Source organism: Coffea arabica, chromosome 9e, assembly GCF_036785885.1.
Source record: "Coffea arabica cultivar ET-39 chromosome 9e, Coffea Arabica ET-39 HiFi, whole genome shotgun sequence".
Lineage (NCBI taxonomy): Eukaryota > Viridiplantae > Streptophyta > Magnoliopsida > Gentianales > Rubiaceae > Coffea > Coffea arabica.
Genome location: NC_092327.1, coordinates 38,988,250 through 39,011,452, shown reverse-complemented (window position 1 = coordinate 39,011,452; position 23,203 = coordinate 38,988,250). Strand labels below are relative to the sequence as shown.

Here is a 23,203-nt window from a genome sequence, read left to right as displayed (position 1 = left end):
TCCTCGAGTATGCTTTGCTAATCCAATTTTACCATCTGACAGGTCCATATTAACTACATAGATCTAGAAAACCAAGTGATGAATTTAGGAACAGATAATACAGTTTGTGTAAAACATGGGATATATCGTATTTGACATTACTTCCTCATTGCTGATCAGGGGACATAATATCAGATTTCTCACCCAGGCCAGGGCAGGAAATGTTCTTTGTGGAGTTATGTATGATTATATTAGGTTGGAAGCTCCAGCAACATCTGAAACTATGAAAAATGAAAGAAACTTCAGCACTTCTGAAAGTGCTAATGCAAAGATAAAATCGTTATTTTGTGCTATTACAAAGCATTGATAAACAAGTACCACAACATACAAGACAAAACGAGAGATGGAGACATACAAGTATCACATGCATCAGCTAGAGATGGAGTATTTCACAACAAAAACAAGCAAGACATAATAACAGCTGTCCGAAGCATAAATTTGGTCCTATATGTTCGAGCATTCCATTGCATTCGAACAGTTACCCTGAAAATGTTGCAATGCTCATGAAGGGTTTTAGCCCTTTGCGCCATCCATATGTTATGTACACAAACCTGGACAGCAAGGTAACGAACTCTCAAACAAAAAGATATAGCAGCAAAACATCTTCTGCCCGGAAGCACTGCCTACTTGCGCTGCTGGGGACAGATTGTCAAGAGCAACCCATAGTGATCGCTAGGTAAAACAGGAAGCATCAATTTCTTCACCTCATTTTTCACTTTCTTCTCTTTGCAATATGATAAGCCGGCAATTTCATCCATCCCAATCATCTCAATCTCACTTATCTTGAAATCTCGTAAATTGCAAACAAATCGATCTAAGCGTTTTTGTAGAGTTCGATTGCCACTTAACATCTTGTTGGACTTGGTGTCATATGTCCAACCATTTTCTGAAGGCCGAAGCTGCACCCAAGCATCAACCCATCCATCAGATAATGGAAACTGACCATCCAATTTGTCATCCCAGTTCATATCACCACAAAAGATAACATTGGGATTCTTCTCCAAAAATTTTATGGCCTCTTTTGCCTGATTGACACGTTCCTTGCTGTACATCTGATCCCATTTGGGAGGTGCAGGGCAAGGACTCTCAAGATGGCTAGTTGCAACAATCATTGTCCTTTCAGTCTGAACATTTACTTCAGCAATACAAAGTTCTCTTCCCATAACAGAATTAGCAAAAGGTCTACAGCTGTAGGATTTCACCGAAAGCTTGCATAACTGCAAATTATATGCACACAAGGTTTTAACTTCAAAAAGAACTCGTAAAATGTAGGTATAGTAAAATGAAATGAAGCAGAGACATTCAAGAATTAGGAAGGCATGCTGCTGTATTCCCAGTTACTAAAGGGATTGAACTAAATCCTTAAGGAGGTTGGTTTAACAGGCTACCAGAGCATAGCTACTTGTCATACATAGATAAGCTCAATCATTGTCAAACAGATAAACTCAGCATTCTAACAACTGCATATCAAACTCAATGACCTGGTCCAGGTTTAACATGAACTAACACCATATTTTTCCAGAATCCTGATGTGAGGTCTTTCTCCATTACAAACACAAAAATAAGCATAGATTAAAGGAGTTTATACTTTCTAGGAGAAATAATTTTTTACCTGCAAGCAGAAATATGCCCTTGTAAATGCCTCGTCATCTGAGACAGAGCAACGATACAACTTCCACCAGCTGGATTGCTGGAAAACCTCGTAAATGTTTGGGGTAACCTCCTGCAGGATTAAATATCTGTTAGTATAGCACAAACTCATTTTGGAGCAAGGAATCATCTTCAGTAATTTTTTTTATAATTGTGCCTCAGGATGGAGGAAGGAAGCGAGGTGGGCCGTGGAAAACCTGAAAGCATATTATATCCGGGGAATGCAGCTGAATAAGGTCACCCAGAGCTTCCATCCTCTTATGCATCTCCAATTCCTCTCGAAACCAAACATTGTAACTCATAATTTTAACTGGTTTATTGCCTCTATCTAAGCCAGTTTCACCTGCTGCAAAGTCCAAAGGGCATGAATCATAACTTCATATACAGGAATAAAGGACCAGAAACAAATCTAGAGGAAATAAAAAGAGGAAACCAAAACCAGTTACATGTCAAACAATATCAGCATATTAGCCATAGATATACACATGGGAATCATCAGAAAACTCAAATTCCAGGAAAGCAAGCAAAACAGATATTAAAAAGTACTTATTCTTACTTGAACTAGAAAACTAGTACAAGGATCACCGTTGTGCAAGTTGATTGAGAATTACTTATATCACAAATAATATAGCAGTATCATCCACAGGAGGATAAGCCAAGAAAAACTAAGCTCTAGCACTCAAGCATCATCCTCTCTAGTCTAATTACTGAGCACTTAGCATAGCCTTTTAAAATGGTATAGAATTGTGAATCAAATTCTCCCGACTCCTGAAGAAACACCCACTACCAACTGCAAATGCCAACTTATAGCTCTAATTCATAATTTGGCATGGGATTTGCAATTTGCCCGCAGGTTTACCATTCAAAATTGCACCTTTCCTCGTTTAGTTGGAAACTTATCTCAAAGTCATATCTACATGTGAAAGAAGATCTAGAACCGATACCACAGAAAACGGGAAAACAAGTGATTGCTATGCTTAGTACGAGCATTTCACCAAGACAACACCAAAAAGATACATAAATCACCGCCAATTACATGAATCAATTTTTTTAGCAACAGTTGCAAGTACAGAATATGAGTACAAAAGCAAAACAAAAGGTACATTGTTAATTTACAACAAAAATAAAACGTCAATTTTCCTTATCTGAAACACTAACAAAAACTAGCACGGTAGAACAAACTAAAATCAAGAAACCAGAAATCCGACAAGAATGGACATAAAAAGCATGATCAAGCAGAGCCAAAGTTCAAAAATCCGAAACTACGCACGCGAGCCACAATATCATATAATACACCACGCTCACTAAAATCCAGCAAAATGAAACACAAAGTTCAATCGGAGCTTCCCAAAATGCTTTTGCAAGCGAACATGAAAAAGAATCTTTTTCACCAAAAATCAACATTAAGATCAACAAAAGCATCACACCCACAAATGAAATCCTAAAAGCACACAAAAATCCAAAAGAAATTCGAACAAAGCAAATAACGCACCTACACATTGAACTTCCCTACTAGCAGCCTTGACACCCCTAAAATCGTTACCAGAATCAGCCAAATCATTAGCATCCCCAATTGAGCTCTCCCAAATTTTCCTCTTATTCTTATTACTTGTACTGCCACTATTGCAAGCCCTCAAAGGCAAGAAAACATCGCCAACACCAGAACCAAGCTCATCAAAATCATCATCATCGTTCTCAAGAATAGATAACAATGAAGCAGAGGCCCTGGTCCCACATACTTCACAACTGCTATTATCATACTGGTTCAGAAAGGTGCAAGCTTTGCAAGCCCATTTGGGCTTTGTGGGCGATGGTGACTGTGATAATGCTAACGATGATGAGGGCTGTGATGAAAGGCAGATTTGGCAAGTGGGTTTTTGGTGGGATGAAGGATTGATGAAAGTGCAGACCGAACACGTCCAAGACATTGGTAAAGATTGAGTCTTTGGAATTGCAGTAGAGCTTTTGAGAAGGAGGAAGGGAAAGAAGATGGCCGGGGTCGGTTTGATTTTTGGGGAGAGAAACTGGCGCATTTTAAAACCGTACGCGTAGGCGTTTTGCCGCTTTTTGGTTGCTCTAGGCAGACTACTACATGGATCCGCTATCAAATCAAATCCAATACCAGCCACGGTTCTGCTACCAAATTTTTGGGCTCCTATTTTGAGGTTTCTCTTCTTTCAGGCAGTTAGCCTCAATTGACAAAATTTTGAGGGAAAAAAAATTAGAGATGTTGGATTTGTTTTCCCATACTATTCTGCGAAATTTGGATTACTCTAATATTGCAGTTTATAGCAGTTGGGATAAAGACAAAATTAACAAAGAATGCAGCGTAACATTTTTTTTTCTCTGCATTTCTACAACAGCTTTTGTAAAAATAAGATGAACCAGCCCATCCTAGCTTGAAAAATAGACCCCAATTTTACATATTAAAGACAATGTAAAATGCTTGAGCAATTCACTAGTGATATCCAAACCGGTTTGAATTGGGCTTTCAAGAGTTTTTACAGATATATAACAGTGACGTAATAATATATATAAGATAAAAAAAGTAATCATGAAAAACTCGCAATCCAGATAAGGTAGTACCGTTTGGCACAAATTTACTCATGTGTTGCTTAGCTTACACATGACCTGTTGTTCCATGTTGTTGAATAGTATTTCAATTTAGTCTACTGATTCTTGAAGTTTATGAAACTGTATTGTAACACAAAAATCTCCAGAGGCATTCTTTCACCGAGAAATGGAGCAGATCAGCCTTCCATTTGAACTACAAATGGTATTTTTCATTGAAGTAAGTTTCATGTTTCACTAGCTATCACTTTCCTATCTTTTCGTTGTTTTTTAACTCCTTGGACACTTTGGAGAAACAAGGCAAAGTGTCGCGTGTGAGAATCTAGGCCAAGTATTTGCTTGAACATTAAAACAGACTTAAATCTTGCCCTTGTTTTTCAAACCTGATGTCTAGAGTCCAGACACAACAACAATGTACTTACTTCTTCTTCACTGATGATTAATACCTTTTCTTTTTTTTTTTTTGGGGATCAATCTTCACTGATGATTACTAATAAATGTTATGAGGGCAAATACGATACTAAAAACCTTGCCGAAAGGTTGTTGAAATTTTGCTAAAAAAATGATGCCTAAGTTGTACTGCACCAAACTAAAGGAGCATTTCACTAGCTCAACACACCAGAACCAGACAAGTAACAGTAGTCTATCTTCAGTGCAAGAATTTAAGAAAAGCTTCCCCTACTAACTGACACAAATAAACACACACCAAAACATGGATCCTCCACTTATCTTTATGATTGAACTTTTAGATCATTCCTGCCCTTTCCCAAGTACAATAATTGCTGGCACTACTTGTTATACATTCACAAAATAAAGTAGTAGAAGCAAAACAATGAGTGCCAAGTGCCAAGGCCAAGCTCTGGTATCCTTCTTTATTTGATCACTTCCTTCCATTCAAGAAAACTAATCCACAGCTAGGTACAGTTATTCTTTCTCCATTTCTCAAGCAATGTCTGATTAAGAAGAAAGAACAAGGGTGCAAGCAAAAGATTCTCGAAGTTGCAACCACTTTCAAGTTTCACATAATTAAGGCTCGAGAACCCCACTTCTTTTTTATACCTCTGCCTCTGGTCTGGACTGTTATTGCATCAGCCTTTTCAAGAATCACATGAAATACAACATTTCACAGAGGGCCCATCAAATATAGCTCATGTGGTGCACCCCCAAAAGAATAAGCATCTAAAGAATGAGAAGTAGCTCTGCAATGCATTATCAGGATGAGTCCATATAAATTCAGACAAACACTAAACTTAAACAATAGATTAATGTAGTAAATGATTCATTGGTACCTTCAACTTTGTTCTATGGAAGGAGCAATGAATAAAATAAACAAAAAGTGACCCCCAAGATGATGTCAAAGCCCATGGAGGCACTTAATCTGGTACCATGAAGACTGCTGAATCTTATTGTAACTGCACCACTAGCTTGTGTTGAGTTCACTACCTGCTGGCTTGTTTTATTGCTTAACTTCTTGCTGCAGTCAAAATTTTATATATACAAGACAAATTAGAAAAAATTAAGATACTAAGAAAAGATTATTAAAAGTACAAACTCATAGACATATGCAAATCGTTCTACTCGAATTTATTGTGGGGTAATGTACAAGATAAGGACAAATATATGTACTAACAAAGCAGAGACAATCAGCTCACCTTCCAGGAAATATACAACTCCCGTGACCTGCAAAATTTCCCCAGAAAAGAAACACAATTCAGATGATAATTTATGAGAGAGGAATATTACAGAGCAGAAATTGGAACCACATATTGCCTACATAGATCAAACAAAAAACAGTGAAAATAAGTGAAAAAATGTCAAATGCTTAAAGGTATGAAAAGAAATGAAGAAACACTCAGGTAAATTCATTTTTCCTGTCCCACTTACACACATGGAAACATGGAGTGAGACAATATGGCAGTAGCAAGGAAGACCAAGAATTCAATTGACAGCCTAGTCACCTAAGGCTACCAAAATGAAACAGACAATTTTGCACTCCCAAGTGACGAAATTACAAAGGGCTTCCTACCTTTAGGCCACCACCATCTTAACCTCTACTCCAGCCTTTTCTTTCATGAATATAAGGATTTTTTTACTGTTTTTGCCCTTTTCTTTCGGGCGTACTAACATTTACTGATTTTGCCTGAGCGCAACAACATGGCATCGATAAAGATAGAAACCACACTGTCCTCCTCATTAGGGATCATCTCTAAACCAGGCAGTGCGCCGTGATGACAAAGTCAGTGAACAATAAAGCTCTTGGCACCGACCACGCCACTCTAATTTCAACCAACAACCACAGCATATGTCCACATTCAAATTTCAATACAATAATGTTATACCGTATTCACTTAATGAACTACTGGCCATGATTGAATGCTCTGTCTTCCCAAAAAAAAAAAAAAGGTGTTTCAGAATACAATGTTGGATCTGTAGCTTTTGGGAGTCGGATTGCAGTATCTATACTTATTGAGAACTTACTTGGATCACTGGTTGTTATCATGGCCACACCCTTGAAATCACAAGAACTACCAGCCTTCCCTTCCTTTTGGTAATAGCTATCAAATGCATAAGAAGCATGGTCTTTCACATTATTAGGCTGATAACAACTCTCTCCTGGCTGAATCTCTGAACAATTCGCCCTTCCAGGTCCACAAGCCCAGTCCAAAGCAGTTTGCATAGTCTTTGTATCAACTCCATCCGCGGCTATACAATAAGTTTGATTAGTAGTGTCATTAGCTAAAAATGTACCACTTCCAGAGACATGAAGCAAGTAAACCGGTGTCGAATTCCCATAAAACAGCCCCCAATTAGCCTCAGAAACCGGCGGTGACCTCAAATCCTCATTGAACAACTCATACAAATAAGCACTAGAGGTGATTTCTGGATGCAATGGTGTCCCGCTACGATCAAAAACATGCTTAATCAAATTGGAATTATAAGTATCAGCATTGTCAATTGTAGCACAAGGCTCTTTCGAATCCCCCTTTGAAGGCCAACCAGTCTCAGTAACCAGAATCACAACATCAGTAACATTAAGATTCTTCATTGAAAAATACACAGAATCAATCATAGCATCAAGAACATTGGTGTAATGGAGCAAAGTATTGGGGTCAACCATTTCTTTGGATGGTGTCAAGGGCTTAAAAAGTGAATTATCTAAGGGAACAACCCCTTTGTTCTGCATAAAGACATAGTAAGGATACAAATTCATCATCATAGGTGATTTGGTTCTCGACAAAAACTGCAGCAGCTGAGAAATAACCGAGCTCAAGGATTGGTTGAAAAATGCCTGAGAAGGTGGAAAAGGGTCTAAAACAATAGAGGCAGCACAAGGAGTTGAAACCTTAATTTCAGTATGCAAATTTGAAGCCACTAAAGCACTGTAAAGTGACTCAATTGCAGGCACAAGCAAAGGGGCTGAACTGGGAATTGTTGTTAACACTTCATCACCAACTGCAATGGCAGTGATTAAAGTTTGTGGATAATATGCTGCCACATTTCTACCAACCCAAGCGGCTGCAGTGGTATTAGACGATCCAATTGCAAGAAGCTGATTATTGGGCACACTGATGATGACTCTAATCTTGGTTTTAGCCAGTGCTTTGAGAATATCAGCATCTGCATCATAAAGCCTCAAGTGAGTAATCTTTTGCAACTGCAAAAAAGCAACCAAGTCTGCTGGCGAAAGTAGATTCGACACATCTGTGCCTAGGTTCACTCCGACATATGGCTCTTCGTGGCCTTGTTGTGCCTTTATCCCTGCAAGAAATAACCCACTCATAAATCCAAAGACATCAAGTAAAATAAATAGTTCAAACATGCCAAGATTGAATTTTTTTAAGATGGGTTGTGGTTACTTTTACCTGGGATGAGATAGGACAGTGATGCGAATATAATGCAGACAATGCAGAGAACAGAGAAGCTTAGCTCAGAATTTGCCATTAAAGAAAGGTTTGAGTTATTACCAAAAAAAAAAAAAGAAAGGTTTGAGGATGTCTTGAATCATCTTCTGGTTCTTGGTCAGCTAAACTTTGCATTATCTTTGGGGAAAACTTGTGTTGTTTTTTGGGGGTGGTTTTGACTTCCAAGATCTGGAGTTATAGAGGAGAAAAAGTAGAACTCGATTGATAGTGAATGATAAGAAAAATAGAAAATGGGACATTGTTCTAGCAAGAGGTCTGCTAGTTGCTACTAGACAGCGGTACAGGACATTACAGATTGTAATTCGTAGCGTCCAAATGACTATAATGGCCTTGGGACCGACATGCTTTTCCGATTAAAATAGGTGAAAGGTGTTTTGGGGGAGCTTTGGGTACTTTCAGCTTTTTCATCATACGTTTGGTGAAAAAAGTGAGAAAGTTTGAATAGTATGGCGTAAATAATCAAGATTTTTATGTGGTTCAGTTCTTTTTTCTTGAGGATGCTTGGAGCTTCTTCTGGATTTTTTTTTCTGTACTCTCAGGGCGTTGATCCTGAGCTCCAGCCTGGATCTCTGATTCCGTTCCAGTTCTCCTGTTTTCCCTATTTTGTTTTTTTTCTTTGGAGAAGTATCTCACTTCTTGAGTGACAGGAGTCAGGACAGGAATATATATTACCAAAAAAAAAAAAGAAGACAGGACAGGACTATAGCCCCATGTGTATAAATCTAGCTGGATTTTGTTGGGTATGGAATGGGGATTTTTTTTTTATTTGATAAATTCTATTCTACAACTACTCCTACTCTATACTAAGAGAAATGAGTGAACTCAAAGGAGTCAATGAGAGAACTTAGAGAGGATTGAACCGTCACCAGATTAAATAAATGCCTCTGATAAAATTTTTAAGAAATCTCGAACAAGAATACAAGTCAAGGGTTTCGATCCCTTAACTTACACCCAACGAGAATTTTACAGCTCTCCTTGGTGACCAACTCCTCTGGAAGGAAGCAGTCGGTTGGGTATGGAATGGGGAACCGAGAACGGAATTTGATATTTTAAATCCCCTTTGAATGACTATTTTGCTAGGTAGATAAGAGGATGTGAGAACCAACTTAGCCTAGCTGAGACGACCACTAGGGACTCATGTCCTTCCTGAAAAATTTCATCAGACTTGCATTATTCTGGTTCAGTGGCGGTTTAGTTTTCTCATAATTTTCATTGGATTCTTTGGATCCACCCCTTCCCTTTAGTGAGTTAGTATAGAATAGAAGTACGAGCAAAATAGAAGTTATCTATCGAAAAAAAAGGATGTGAGGATATAAATTGAAATCCATTATGCCAAAAAAGAGTAGGCGGTAATTCCAAAAGAATCCTGTCATTGTGCACGTGCAAATTGCAAATTTGCAATGCAACGCTCATTTGGTCCTCCTCGTATTCGCTGGTATCAAATTCCTGGGTCACAATTTTTGATATCACAAAAATTAAAATCGTACACTTGCATTGCTACAGTAAACCAAACCAAGAAAGATGCTTCGTAACTTTTCTTGTGAAGCTTTTGGTGATGGAATCTTGTTGGAATCGTTCTAATCTACTTTCTCTCAACCATTCCTCTCGAAAGATTTCTCAATTGATTGATTGTCTCTAATCATGTGCGTATACACATAGCAGCAATTAGATATACTTGATTTTCTTGAAATCGAAGATTATATTAAAAAAGTACTGAAACAACAACATTTGCAGGTGGTTTTATCTGGGGTTGAAGCAAGGCTTGTACATTACTACGTTCATTGCCATACAGACGATGATTGCGGCCTGTTCATTTGTCCGCCCCATACTCATCTTCATCGCTACAACTGTGCCAAGATGCTCTACCAATGTGACATTGCAGAAGAGTTTGCAGCAGAGCTGTCCTTAGGAGGAGAGGTTGAACGCCTGTCCAGAAGAAGCTAAATGAAGTATACGTAACTGACCAAAATCTATAAGTATTACAGGCTTAGAAGTTTGTTGAAGCTCAATCATGGTTCAAGAATTTATGGTTTGCTTGAACTTTGTTTTCCTAAATATTTACTTTATCTCCTTTCCATTTCCTTTACTTAATTGCCCATGAAAAATATGTCACTTGAATTACAAAGAATGAATTAGGATTGTTTACTATTGAAAGAAAAGTGTTAGAAGTTAATTTAAATAGTAAATCACATTATCACATGCACTAGGCTGCCGTCATTCATTTTAATAGACAGCTTTGAATTAAAATTAAATGATGTAACATAAAAGATTTTTTCAAAAATCAGATGTTTTTTCTTTAAAAGTTACTATAATGGTGACCCTCACACTAGAAAGATTGTTATGGCACATATGATGAATTTGAATTTCAAATCTAAATTATGATTAGTTTTCATGCATCCAACTAATTTGGAGTTTATTGCCACAATAATCTTCTTCTTAAAAAATTTTCTAAACTAATCTGGTTTCAAAATTTATTTCCTTGTTAATCGACTTGATGCAATGTGCACCTCAAATATGGAAATCTCATCACGCTTAAAATTTCTCTCTTATCTTCTTTCTTTTTTTGAGAGGTACAATCCCCATTGAAATATTACTAACAACTCTTAGGAGTTTAATTGCTAATTCATATTAGATGAATCCACAATTTTTTTAGGATGACTTTTTATACACTATCAATGTATAATTTGTTTTTTTTTTTACATGAGCAATATTAGATCATGTCACATAAAATGAATTCAAATTTGAAATTTAAATTATGCACATGAGGTATACATACAAATCTGCTCGTGTAAAAAAATCACTACATTGTCAATGCATAAAAAGTTAATCCTTATTTTTAATAGTTCAAATTTTACTACTTGACTACAATCTCCAAAGTGAATAAAAGTTCTTCTCTATTTATTATTGATTGTCTATTTCGAGAAAATTCTTAATATATTTGGAAATTTCTTAAATAGTGATAATAACTCAAAAAAAATTTCTTGCCATGTGTATGATGAAATGCCATATAGATAAATTGAAAATCTTTGGAGATCTATTGTATTAATTCATAATATTTTCACTCTTAGAATGCACAATTAATATAACTCTTCCAAAAGTTGACTATTAACTAACTTTGGTATTGAATCTGGTGCTAATTATGACTTGCTTAGATTTTCTATAATGGGTCAAAAAATGGAAGAATCTTTTTTTTGTCATTTGTCTTTTCCTTTTAAATGGAACTTTATAATTCATATGAAATTATAATCATTATCTTGAAATTATTGCATATAACAACAAATAAAGAAAGATACTTGCGATATAACAATCAAAAATAATGTTAGGGAGGAATAATATTGGTATCCAAAAAACAAAAGCGACATTGTCAGGAAATAGGATATATATGTGACATAGATTTGGCGTCATAAGAGTACACATTACAATAATGGGTATGGCGTTATTGTTTTCGTGAAAGAGTAAATTTTTTCTACAAAATTATTGCAATTCAAGGGATAATTGATAATTTTAAAGCATTCTTTAATATGGATTTATTTTCCTTTCTTAGTTTGCCTATAGTGCACCAAATCGAAGAAAAAAAACCATATAATTAATATAAGAAAGAAAATAATTACAAGTGATTCTTTTCTTTTGATGGGGAGCCTACGTGGCAATAAATGGATTAATAAGAGAATAAAAACTAAAAGAGTATTAATTTGAAATTATTTTTTATTTTGTTTTATTTTTTGCACAAGTATTTGGAGATAATTATGTGTTTTTTTTTCCTTTTCAAATTTGTGGTCAACTAAAGATTCGAATACGTTCTATGTACCGGAAAATACCCCCATTTGCCAAATTAAAACACAATGAACATCAGCAGTTATAGTAAGTGTCAGAATTGGTTAGCAATTAATGGATTAGTTAACCAGTGAGTTGTATGGCTATATATATATATATATATATCCGCTTGCATTAGCTCTTCCTAGAATTTCAACTTAAAACAAGAAGAAAAAGAAAAATATGAAGACAGCATTTAGCCTAGTTGTTTTTCTCCTGGCGCTTTGCGTGATGGAACCTTGTCAGTATCTCTACTTTTTCCATTTAAAAGCTTTTTCCTAGTTGTTTATCCACTGAAGAATTTAATTAAGAGTATGTTGAATAAACTTTGCAGGTGTTTTATTCGGGGTTGAAGCAAGGCGAGTTGTTTTCGTCCATTGCAATTCGGACGACGATTGCCAGTATATTTGTCCTCCCGGAACCACCTACTTCAAGTGTATCAGCAGGATCTGCGAATGCCACCCACCAGAAAATTTTGCGGCAAAGCCTGAAACTGCAAATGATGCCAAACACTTGAATGCCCGCCCAAAAGAAGCTGTATGAATTAGTATGAAGTAACACGTAGTTGACCATAGTTTATAAAATAGCTCAATTCTATAGTTCAAGGAATTATGGGTTGCTTCCAATTTTCAATGCAAATCAAGGGTTTCGAGTATCTCTTTGATTTCCTTTATCAAGTTGTCAATGATTTGAATTGGAAATTAAAGTTTGTTCCTAATTCATTAACAATTTTTGAATTATAAAGAAATAGGATTAATGGAAATACTTCTAATAAGATTCTAGAAAGAATAGCGTTATCAAGAGTAAGAAATTAAAACCCTGAAATTCTTAAAGCTCTGAAAATGAGATAATTAGTAATCAATGAACGGATATAAGGTAGGGACATTATTGTATAACGGAAGCCTAGGGAAAAGATCTACTCCAGCATTTAGGAGCAGTCACGGTTGAGATTTGAACCTGAATCGGATCAATCTATTGAACTAGAGCCGGAACCGGATTTGAGAAATCGGAACCGAAACCATGAACGTGGCTAAAGATTTAGGTTCAGATTCATAAAAAAATTTGAACCAAAACTAGAATTGGAACTGACGGTTCAAGACCTATTCAAACCTTCTTAAAAATACACTCCAAGAAATAGAATATAGATGAATCAAGAGCAAAATTATATCTAGAATTATTAAAATTTCGAGCTAGCGTAGATGATTGGACTAAAGTTCAAAATACAGACTTCGAGAAATGGAAAAAAAATGAAGATGAAGAACACAATGGATTTTAGTACATTTGCAAGCAATGACGATAATTAATTAATTGAGATTTTTTTCCCTTTTCTCTATTTCAACAATGAGAAAATTATGTATCTTTTTATTTTATTAAAAACATTCAATATAAATTGAGGTATTTTTTTTTTATAAAATATGTATTTTTCTTTTTCCTTGTCACATCATAATACAATAAAATTCAATTTTTTCAATATTCGTTGTCATATTTACTTAGAATCAATTTTATAATAACGAGTACTTACATGTAACTAAAAGAACTAAAATCATAATCAAAAGGAATCGAAACCGTAACTGGAGATTCAAGAACTGTAACCGTAACTATCCCCTATAAGGGTCGGTTCAAATTTCATCTTTCAAAAGAATCAAATTTATCAGTTTTTAAAGTGGAACCGAGGATTTTAGAACCATGGCTATGTCTACTTTAGGACTGCAAATGAATCGAACCGCTCGTAAGCAATTCGAGTCAAAACTCGATTTGAACTCGATCAACATTGAATTTGAGTTGAATTTAAACTGATCAAGTTGAATTCGAGTTCAAGATATTCAGTCCGTTAGTTCACGAATCGGCTCGATTATATATATTTTTATTTTTTATTTTAATAGTAAAATTACATATATATATTCCTAATATTTTATTATTTGTTTAAAAAATTATTATTTTATTTATTTTTTTAAAAAATAATTATTTAATATTTTTTTAAGCTCGAGTTGTTACATTGAGAATTTGTCAAATTCGAGCCTGATAAAACTAAGTTGCAATTGGACTTGATTAGACTAAAGTTCCACTCAACTCTATTGGAACATGACTTGGCGACTCCACGAAGCCCCTCAAGATTATGCCTCTTAAGAAAACGTAACGGCCACCTTTAAAGTTGATTCCCTCCTAAGTTCTATCACACTTGTATTCTGTCCCTGAGAATCTGAAAATGGACTAAACCCCTAAAGCTACTTTCGCGTTGGCGGTGTGATCGAATTCCTCGTTAGTTTCCACAACCTCTTTGCTTTTTGCTTTTATTCTTTAAAATTTATTCTTTAGTGCAGATGATACACAAAGTTAAGTGACCCTCCAATTTTTGGAATTATCAGTTGATCATCCTACTATTTTCAAGAGAGTAAAAGAAAGAGTTCTTTAAAATTTCTCCTATAGGGCAGATGATTCCAAGTAACACTCCAATTTTGTTACTGTCACTTGATCCTCTTAGTATATTGTTAATGCTCCACCATGGCAGCGAGCATTTATCCGGACAGAAGAGTTGCAAACCTTTGTGCCAACATATTAATAAATCAATCCAGGTGCCACCTAAGTTCTTGATCCCAATTCCTAGTATTTGCTAGACGGCTTCGGCGTCCACCTCATTGATAATGAATGTAGATATCATGTTTTATAAGGCCTCTCCTCGGTCCTCTCATCGTAAGATGAAACGATTCACTATCGAAAATCAAGCGAGCAGAGAAATGGAGAAACTCAGGATTCAGACATAATAATTCCATATCCATAAGGCCAGCTGCAATGAACCACGTATGGAACATATTGTCCATAATAGCTCCAACAGGCCTTAAAAGGAACATGGAAAGTCCAAAAACAGAAGGGGCTAAAATCTACGTATGAACAATATACAATAAGATACTCAGACAAAAACTAAAGGCAACTGCGAACGTGAACTTCTCCAAAACTTCTAGTCTGCCATCATCCAACCTGTACCACCCTCAAGCAACACCAGAGTCCTATTCCTTTCTTCCAACTTGAATTGGTTGAGCTAGGAGATGAGGAATGTAAACCTAATAAGCTCCTCAATCAGTTTGACATTCTAAATGCCATTACCGGAGTGCATTCACGAAGGCCATCAGAGAATCAACATCTCTATTCTCGGTTGGATACTTTATGGGCCGAGTGGAGTTCTTGGGGAAAAAGAGAATAGTTGGGAAGCTGCCAAGTTGCAATTCTTTCTGTGCAAATGTTTTTTGGTCACCATCTGCTCTGAACTTTGCAACCTTCACACCAGAACCGGCCAACTTCTCGGCCAACTCGACATATGATCCTTCCATTGCCTGCTTGACATTATATTATATAAATTATAGTGAGAATGATGATCTAATTAGGTCAAAATGTAGGCAAATAAAATGTTTCAAAGGTATGGTGAGATTAATCACCTGGCAAAACTGGCACCAAGGTGCATAAAGCACAACAAGCCAAGGCTCTCTTCTATCGTCCAACTTTAGCAAATTCTCAATCCCAGGCCTGCTCAAGCTCACAATATTCTTCGTATCAAAAATATCAGCAACAGTTGTGCTTCCATTTGCATGGACAGCCCCATTTCCATTGCCATTCAGAGTATCCTGCTTCAGGTTGCCCTTGTGTAGACCGCATTCTTTAGCCTTGGCATCTTCCCACCACCACCTTCCTTCTCTCTCGTGTTGCCCAGGCAGGACAGGCCTTGTGCACGGCTCACATCCAATTGAGACGTAACCTTGTGAGTGCAAAAGGTTGACAGGCACATTCATGGCCCGCAGGAAATTCCAAATATCCTTGCCATCAACACTTGCCACAGGGTTCCACTTAACTAAACTGCCTAATCCACCATCCAGGCCCTCAAAAGCAGGATCCACCTGAACAACAGGGACCTCAGATCGAGTACCCGGGGACTGATCTTTACGCTGACCAGTGATCCAGGCACGCAATCCCTTGAGGGCTCTCCTCAGGGGCCTGACCTTTCTCACGCGGCAGCACTCTTGGTGACCATCTTCATAGAAAGAGAAAAGCCCCTTGCTCCTAACTAAAGCCTGAACTTCAACAGCATCAGGAAACATGTACTCAATGTGAATCCCATAGTGCCTCTCAACCGTATCAAAAAATTTATATGTCTCGGGATTCAACCTCCCAGTGTCCAAACTAAATACTCTGAATGGTCTACCAGTCAATCGTGCATACTCAATCAAAGCCACGTCTTCTGCACCACTGCACAAAAACATCCGCATTCATTCAGAAGATAATAAAAATCCACATGTGTCTAAGTTACAATTCATCAAAACCCAGTGGTCTAAAATACCAAAGCAAGTAATCATCAAACTGCCATAACCATAAATCAAGGCACTAAGTTAAATACATCAAGCCAGACTGCAAGGCCCTCTAAATCTAGTGTTTATAATCCTTTCACATTACTGATATGATCAAATTTTTGTAATCTTTCCACAGGATCATGCAAGCATGTCACAAGAATTCTGTTCGAAAATGATCATACAAGAACATAAATCACCTTGAGCTTCAAGAACCATATTAAAGTGAATTACCATGTATCAGGCAGACCTCGCCATATATTGATATCTAATAGTAAAACCGGGGAATCGTCTGTTCAACATTAGCATGTAGTAGCAAGTATACATACTCACAAACACCATGATTTTCCTCCATTTAAAACTATACATGTATCACAAAGTAGTAATACAATCGGACCCTAAGACTGAATATGAAAGGACTAAAATCACTATGCAACTAACAGAAAACAAGCCAGTAAGATAAAAGTAACACACAACTTCACCTGAAAGCTATAGCAATATCATTTCCAAACTTAGCCAGGGCTTTGTCCATAATCTCAAGTGGTGATGCATTTTCAAGCTCCTTGGCCAATTTCTCGTAATCCTCTTCCTCAACTTTGTCCCCGACCTCTGTAATTGCACCACATTATTAAGCCCAAACTGATCAAAAAATAAATTTTTTAAAAATGAAAAATGAAACAAAGGCAAAATTTTTTAACATAACCAGACTCCATGAATTACCTGGCGCAACAATGGTTGCTGCGGATGGAACAATGGACTTATTTCTCTTCGGCTCAGCCGCATTCAACGGCTTAACCGCCGCCGACCGCCTCCTGGAAACATTCAGCGAAGCTGATAAAATATGCGGCCGATCCAAATGCTGAAAAGAACCAAACTGCGAGCCCACTGGTGCAAAAGAACAGCCCACAAATTAAAAACTAAAAGAGAACCCAAGAAACCAACATAAATTCTTACAGGAAAAAAAAGCCAAAATTTACCTTTACTTTGCTCATGGGAAGAAGATAAAGAACCATGAATGGCAGGTGAAGAACTAAAAGCCAAAGCCATTCTACTATTTCTCCTTTCAAGAAAATGAGGAACGACGTAAAATTCTGTAAAAATTAAGGTTTTTGATCTCTGGGTTTGCAAAGAATTAGTATGATTTTCTTCGGAGCGGCTAAGGATCAGAGAGAAATGAGAATCACAGGCAGTTATGGGAGAGGAAAAACATGAGAAGCTATAAGAAGGGAGCGAGGGAGGAGGTGGCTCTCCAGGTTCATTGAACCTGGACGTGATTTTGAGTCCGGTTAAATTCTGACATGGCAAATGATGATTGGCTAACGATTTTAATTATGTTTGGGTCAGCACTTTCGTCATTTGACAGAAGATGAGGGGAGTCGTGGTGCACTGAGAGGCTGCGGATTTCGCACCGGTCAAAGGCACATCTCCTTAGATTCCAAACTTGGATCTCTTTTTCTTCCTATTTTAAATATTCTTTACTTTTTATGGAACACTTTTTCTGACTTATTATTGGTTATTGAGGGCCTCATGATTCTAACAATTCATCATTTGCATCTAATCTCTTGGATAATTGACTCGTTGTATGATTGTATCCTCTCAATTTTTTCAATCCTCATATTCGAAGATTTAATTTCAAAATTTTTAATATATATGATGGCTTTTTTTTAGGCATTCTTTGACAAGTTGATTGAGCGTTATTCCCCTAATTTGGTAAAAGAATTAGTAAAATAATAGATTAAGAGGTAATTTTGTTGTCTGTTTTGATTTCCTATTCAATTTAGAGTTGTTGCAACACGGAGGAGTGGCGATTTGGATTTTCACATCGTGTTGAATAGAGTTTTTTTTTTGTATATAGAAAAATTGAAAATTTTTATTAAGTAGAAGATAGATCCGTAGTAATTGTGGAAAAAAGAAACGACGGTGGAGTCTATTTAATTCGAGGCAGGGTTGGATTAGATTAGATGGCACGATAGTTTTGAATTCAAAACTTCTTATTTAAAAGAAACTATTTAATTCTTTTGTCTTGATGTGAATTTTTTTTCCTTAAATTTCAGTCTACTCTCCTTGCCATGATAAAATTCTTCTCAAAGTTTTTATGAAAAGAATGAATAAATTGCAGTCCACTTGCCTTTGCACGATAAAATTCTTCTCGAAATTTTTAGAAATGAATGAAGCTAAATGGAGGGGATCCAAATATAGTCGAGTGGGAACCTTTCTCCCTTTTCTGGGGAAAAGTAACGTAGATAGACAACTGGCCAAAAAACCCGATTAACATAAAAAAGAAAAAAAAATATCTAATTGCATATAAAATCATGGAATTAAAATGCCAAGCTTTTATCAAAAGATTGAGAAGATAGTATGAATATATTCTCTTTAAGTTATCAAAAGACTGATCTATCCATGCAATCCTATTAATAAATGTCCCAAAACACTTAATCTTTTGGAAAATACTCTAATTATGCTTTTTTACTATTGTTTAATTTTGGGTTAATTCCACTTTGTTCTTCCAAACTTTAGACGATTACCCACTTTAGTCCCTAAACTTATAAAATGGGACACTTAAATCTCTAAACCTTTATAAAATGGAACATTTCGACCACCACGGCATTTAGGATTCTGTTAACAATTTTCCTTAATTGGGAGGTATTTATAAATTTAGGGATTTAAGTGTCCTATTTTAAAGTTTAGGGACTAAAGTGGGTAATCGTCCAAAGTTTGGGGGGGTAAAGTGGAATTAACCCTTTAATTTTTGTCTGTTGTTTTTGGATCGGTCTTTTCTTCCATATTCAAAACAGCAAGTCCTTCTCTCTCAGTTTCAGCCCAAGTTGCCTCGTGTTTCCTTGCATCATCACACATGGAGGAATGGTCCTTTGAATTTGACGAAGGGACAACCCTCAATCATAAGATTCAAATGATGAACAACTATCAAAACTTTTAGTACAAATTTAATGTATAAAATGTGTATAGTTATAATGGCCGGAGAGGGTGGATTTTTACAATGAAAATCCGTACAATGAGTATTCCATCATCCAATGATCATACATCCATTGAACTTCAGCATGCATGGGAGGGCACTAGTGCAGTATCATTTCGTAAGTTAAACATAGCCTTAGGACCTTTTACGACCCCAAAAGAGACAACTTCTTGATATGAGGGGCTTGTTTGGAAGTGAAGTTTTTGGTCAAGTTTTTTAGCTACTAGTTTTTTAACAATTTTTGCTACAGGAACCCCAAAAAACTTATCAAAGTTTTTTACCTATACACTTTAAAATAATACACAAAAAACTTTCCCTTCAAAAAACTTTGTGGTAACTATTCCGGCCAACTTTTGCCGGCCTTCCTTTTTTTTTTTTTTTCTCTCCCTCCCCTTCCCCTTTGACCGATATGTTAGTTTCCAAAATCTCTTTTTTCTTTTTTTTTTCTTTCTCCCTCCCCCCTCCCCTCTTTCCCTCTGCATTTCCCCGCCATCTTCCCCCTCCCGCAACTTGGGGAGAAGAAAATTTGCAAAAAAAATAAAAAATAAAAAAGGTTCTGCCCACGCTAACTGGCACCAGCAGTAACGACGAGGAGGGTTCTCGAGAATTTGCAGTCAAGAAGCCAAGAGCCCTCCTGTCTTTGGACCTAAATCTTCCGGCCGCCCCAGACCAACCTGAATCTTCCGGCTGCCTTCCTGTTTGATTGCGGGCAGAGGGAGAGGGAGGGGGAGCTTTTGCAGGGGTGGGGGAGGGGGGTTGCGGGCAGAGGAGAGCGACAGGGTGGGGGAGCTTTTGCGGGGGCGGCGGATTTAACTTTTGCAGGGGGTGGCGGGGGAGGGGGAGGGAGTTTCGGGAAAAGGGACAGGGGAGGAGGAAGGGCAGGAGGTCATGTTGGCAGAGGAAAGGGCAGGGGGTGGCCGGGGGAAAGGGCAGGGGGGTGGCGGGGGAAGGGGGTCGCGGTGGCAGAGGGGGAAGGGGCACAAGGGGTGGCGGGGGGAGGGTGTCACGGTGGCAGAGGGGAGGTGGCGGGAGGAGAAGGGGAAAGGGAGGAGAGGGGTGGCGGGCGTGAGTGCTGCTGGGAGGTAACGGGGAGGAAAGAAAGAAAGAAGAAGAAGAAAAAGGAAGAAGAAGAAGAAGAGAGGAAAGAAAAGAAAAAGGAAAGAAAGAAAAGAAAAAGAAAGAGAAAGAAAAAAAAAGTTTTTCACTCTACAAAAATTTCTACAAAATTTTGCACCTTACAAAAATTTTTTTCACCTTATAAAAACTTCTACAAAATTTTTTCAAAAACTTCTACAGTGCACTACAGTAAAGTTTTAGACAAACTCACAAAAAACTCAGGTTCCAAACAGGCCTGAGAATTTAGTTCAAAGATTTTAAAGCTACCGAGAATGGTGCATTGGCCAAGAGAAAACTTTTAGAGTTGTTTCCATTCATTATTGTTAGGTTCAAGGTTCTAAAACTAGCAATTAAAAGTAGAAAGGGTATAGAGAGAGGAGGAAGGATTAAAAAATAACCATTTAAAATTTTTAAATTAGCAAAAAATTTAAAGATTTTTAGGCCCCATTTGCCAAATGAGTTTTTTGAGTATTTATTTAAAACTTTACTATAATTTATTATAAAAGTTGTAGGAAATATTTTTAATATGAAAAGCTTTTTTTTCCTTTTCTTTTTTTTTTCTCTTTCTCTTTCTTTTTCTTTTATTTTCTCTCTTCTTCTTCTCCCTTCCTTCTCCCACCTCCCTCCCCCACCATCCCCTAGCAGGAAGAGCAGGTGCAAAAAAATTTTTTTTTTTTTTGCCTTTTCTCTCTCCCTCTCCCTCTCCCCCTTTCCTCCCTTCTCCCTCCCTCTCCCTCCCCCGCCACCTCTCCCTCCCTCTCCCTCTTTCCTCCCTTCTCCTTACCTTCCCCCTCCCCCTCTCTCTCCCCCGCCACCCCTCCCTCCCTTTGCCAGAAGTTGCAACACCAGAAATGGGATTTTTTTTCCTCTCCACCTCTTCTCCCTCTCCTCTCCCCCACCACTCCTCCCTCTCTCCGTCGAAAATTGGAACAAGAAAAACGAGATTTTTTTTTTTTGCTTTTTCTCTCCCCCTCTCCTTCCCTTCCCCCTCCCCCGCCACATTTTCCCTCCCTCTGGCTGCAATCTAGTTGCGTGACCTGTTTGGATTATAATTTTTTAGATTTTTTTTTTGTAGAAAATGCATTGTAGGGATTTGATATGTGAGGTAAAAAGATAATTGAAAAATGTGTTCACAAAAAACGTAAATTTTTTTTTTAAAAAAATGACTTTCCAAACAAGGTCAAATTCGGGCCGATTTTAGAATAGTAGATAACATTTTTTCAAGACAAAGTAACGTAGATATAGACTCTTAAATAGAAATATCTAACTGCTTAAAGTCATGGAAGTAAATTAATGTAGAAGCTTTAACTAGTTTTAACGGGTGTTATTGCTTATCTAGTTATCTTACTTTGTAGTTACGAGGCTAAATCCGCACACCATTTAACCTAGTCTATTACTAAAACAAAAACAAAAACAAAAACCCAAGTTTCAGGCTTTTAGTCCCCGATTCTACTTCTGCTTTTAGATATAAATAGCAAGGGTGACCTAAGTATGGCCTTTATTCGTGTTTGCATCTTGTCTTGTTGCCTAAAGAAGTAAAAAAGAGGATAAAAATGGCTTCAAAATCTATGGTTTCTTTTCTTTTGGTGCTTTGCATTATGGCATCTTGTAAGTATCTCTTTCTTTCCAGGAAAATGCTATATATAGTAGTTTGCCAAAACCACACCACTCATCTTGTGTTTATTTTTTTTCTTTTCTTTTCAGACTAAATTAGTGTTTGTTTGTATAAGACACCGTATGATACAGACAAATTTCAGACCAAATGTATAATAGTACCATGATTAGTTCTCACGTATATCAGCAATTCTCTTTACTCTCTTTTGTTTTTTGTTTTTTTTTTGTTTTTGCTTGCAAAAAACTAAATAAAAAGAAATTATGGCAGGTCTATCATCAGGAACTGAAGCAGTGCTTTGGCATGCATTTAAGGACTGGATTTTGGGGATTGACAGGCCCTGCGTAGTGCAGGCGGAGTGCGATGTATTGTGGTGTCCGTTTCTGAAAGCTCCACGCTGCGAAATGCCTCCGATGCGTGATCATCCTGGAAGGTGCAAATGTGGACCGTGGCATTGATTTACCAGAATTTGTTTGTTCTTGAAGGTGTATGAATAAACAAAACCCCATGTAACTTTTCTCAAACAAAAGCGTTGAAAGATCAATGATTTTCAAATGCTGCTCTTCATGTTCACGGTTGTGCCAAAAATAACAATGAAATAAGCCTTCAAGCTACCAACTATTTTTCAATGAGATAGCCTAACATACATACATACATATATGTGTGTGTGGTCTTACTTATTGCATTTCCCCTTTAAAATGTTTTCAATGTTTGAAATTGATCATCTAATTTTTAAGCAGTATTGCAGTCATTAGGGATGTAAATGAGTCTAATCAAGTCGAACAATTTAGTGTTCAGAATTGTTTGATTATCTTAACGAATTTGAAATTTTATTTAAATTTGACTTGTTTTGAAAGTTATTAAACACAAAAAGTTGTTCAAACTTGACTTGACTAGTTAGCAAACCAAACTCGGCGAACTCTTACAAAATTGGATTTGATTCTAGTATCGAATAGTTTAGTTCATCTTTCAATTCCAACACAGTCATAAAACAATTCGCTGCACAAGTAATTCTGATTATGCGAATGGTAATCTTGATTAGTTAAATTTCGGGCCTCAGTTTCGTTGATCCAAGGCTAAGTGAACCAAATGCCCCAACGTGCTATAAATTGGGTCAGTCCCTTAAACTAGGGCCTACAGAATCGACCCATTATTTTCTCAAATCAATTTA

The 23,203-nt window shown here is 37.0% G+C and overlaps 3 protein-coding genes and 2 long non-coding RNA genes across 6 annotated transcripts; 2 read left to right on the top strand and 3 right to left on the bottom strand.

The window, feature by feature from the left end:
• Nucleotides 1–309: 309 nt before the first annotated feature.
• LOC113709307 (uncharacterized) lies at nt 310–4,818 on the bottom strand. 2 transcript variants are annotated; one of them, XM_027232049.2, is made up of 4 exons: nt 3,182–4,818; nt 1,887–2,035; nt 1,652–1,762; nt 310–1,256 (listed from the first exon to the last, which is right to left on the bottom strand). In XM_027232049.2, the coding sequence occupies exons 1-4, from the start codon at nt 3,720–3,722 to the stop codon at nt 663–665; spliced, it is 1,395 nt and encodes a 464-aa protein (XP_027087850.1). In that variant the 5' UTR covers nt 3,723–4,818; the 3' UTR covers nt 310–662. The 2 variants fall into 2 exon arrangements, with proteins under 2 accessions (XP_027087850.1, XP_027087851.1); XM_027232050.2 differs by having other exon boundaries at nt 1,887–2,032.
• A 143-nt stretch (nt 4,819–4,961) lies between these two features.
• Nucleotides 4,962–8,258, bottom strand: LOC113710273 (glucan endo-1,3-beta-glucosidase 1-like). The gene is made up of 5 exons (XM_027233187.2): nt 8,124–8,258; nt 6,739–8,019; nt 5,913–5,940; nt 5,550–5,734; nt 4,962–5,459 (listed from the first exon to the last, which is right to left on the bottom strand). The coding sequence occupies exons 1-4, from the start codon at nt 8,200–8,202 to the stop codon at nt 5,563–5,565; spliced, it is 1,560 nt and encodes a 519-aa protein (XP_027088988.1). The 5' UTR covers nt 8,203–8,258; the 3' UTR covers nt 4,962–5,459; nt 5,550–5,562.
• Nucleotides 8,259–12,153: 3,895 nt separating this feature from the next.
• LOC140014547 (uncharacterized) lies at nt 12,154–12,651 on the top strand. The gene is made up of 2 exons (XR_011821336.1): nt 12,154–12,237; nt 12,331–12,651. It is a non-coding gene; the product is annotated as an uncharacterized lncRNA (long non-coding RNA).
• A 2,081-nt stretch (nt 12,652–14,732) lies between these two features.
• Nucleotides 14,733–17,540, bottom strand: LOC113710732 (5'-adenylylsulfate reductase 3, chloroplastic). Its single transcript, XM_027233847.2, has 5 exons — nt 17,308–17,540; nt 17,051–17,215; nt 16,813–16,939; nt 15,428–16,232; nt 14,733–15,325 (listed from the first exon to the last, which is right to left on the bottom strand). The coding sequence occupies exons 1-5, from the start codon at nt 17,375–17,377 to the stop codon at nt 15,095–15,097; spliced, it is 1,398 nt and encodes a 465-aa protein (XP_027089648.1). The 5' UTR covers nt 17,378–17,540; the 3' UTR covers nt 14,733–15,094.
• Nucleotides 17,541–20,366: 2,826 nt separating this feature from the next.
• LOC140014541 (uncharacterized) lies at nt 20,367–22,646 on the top strand. The gene is made up of 2 exons (XR_011821317.1): nt 20,367–21,074; nt 22,303–22,646. It is a non-coding gene; the product is annotated as an uncharacterized lncRNA (long non-coding RNA).
• The last annotated feature ends 557 nt before the right edge of the window (nt 22,647–23,203 follow it).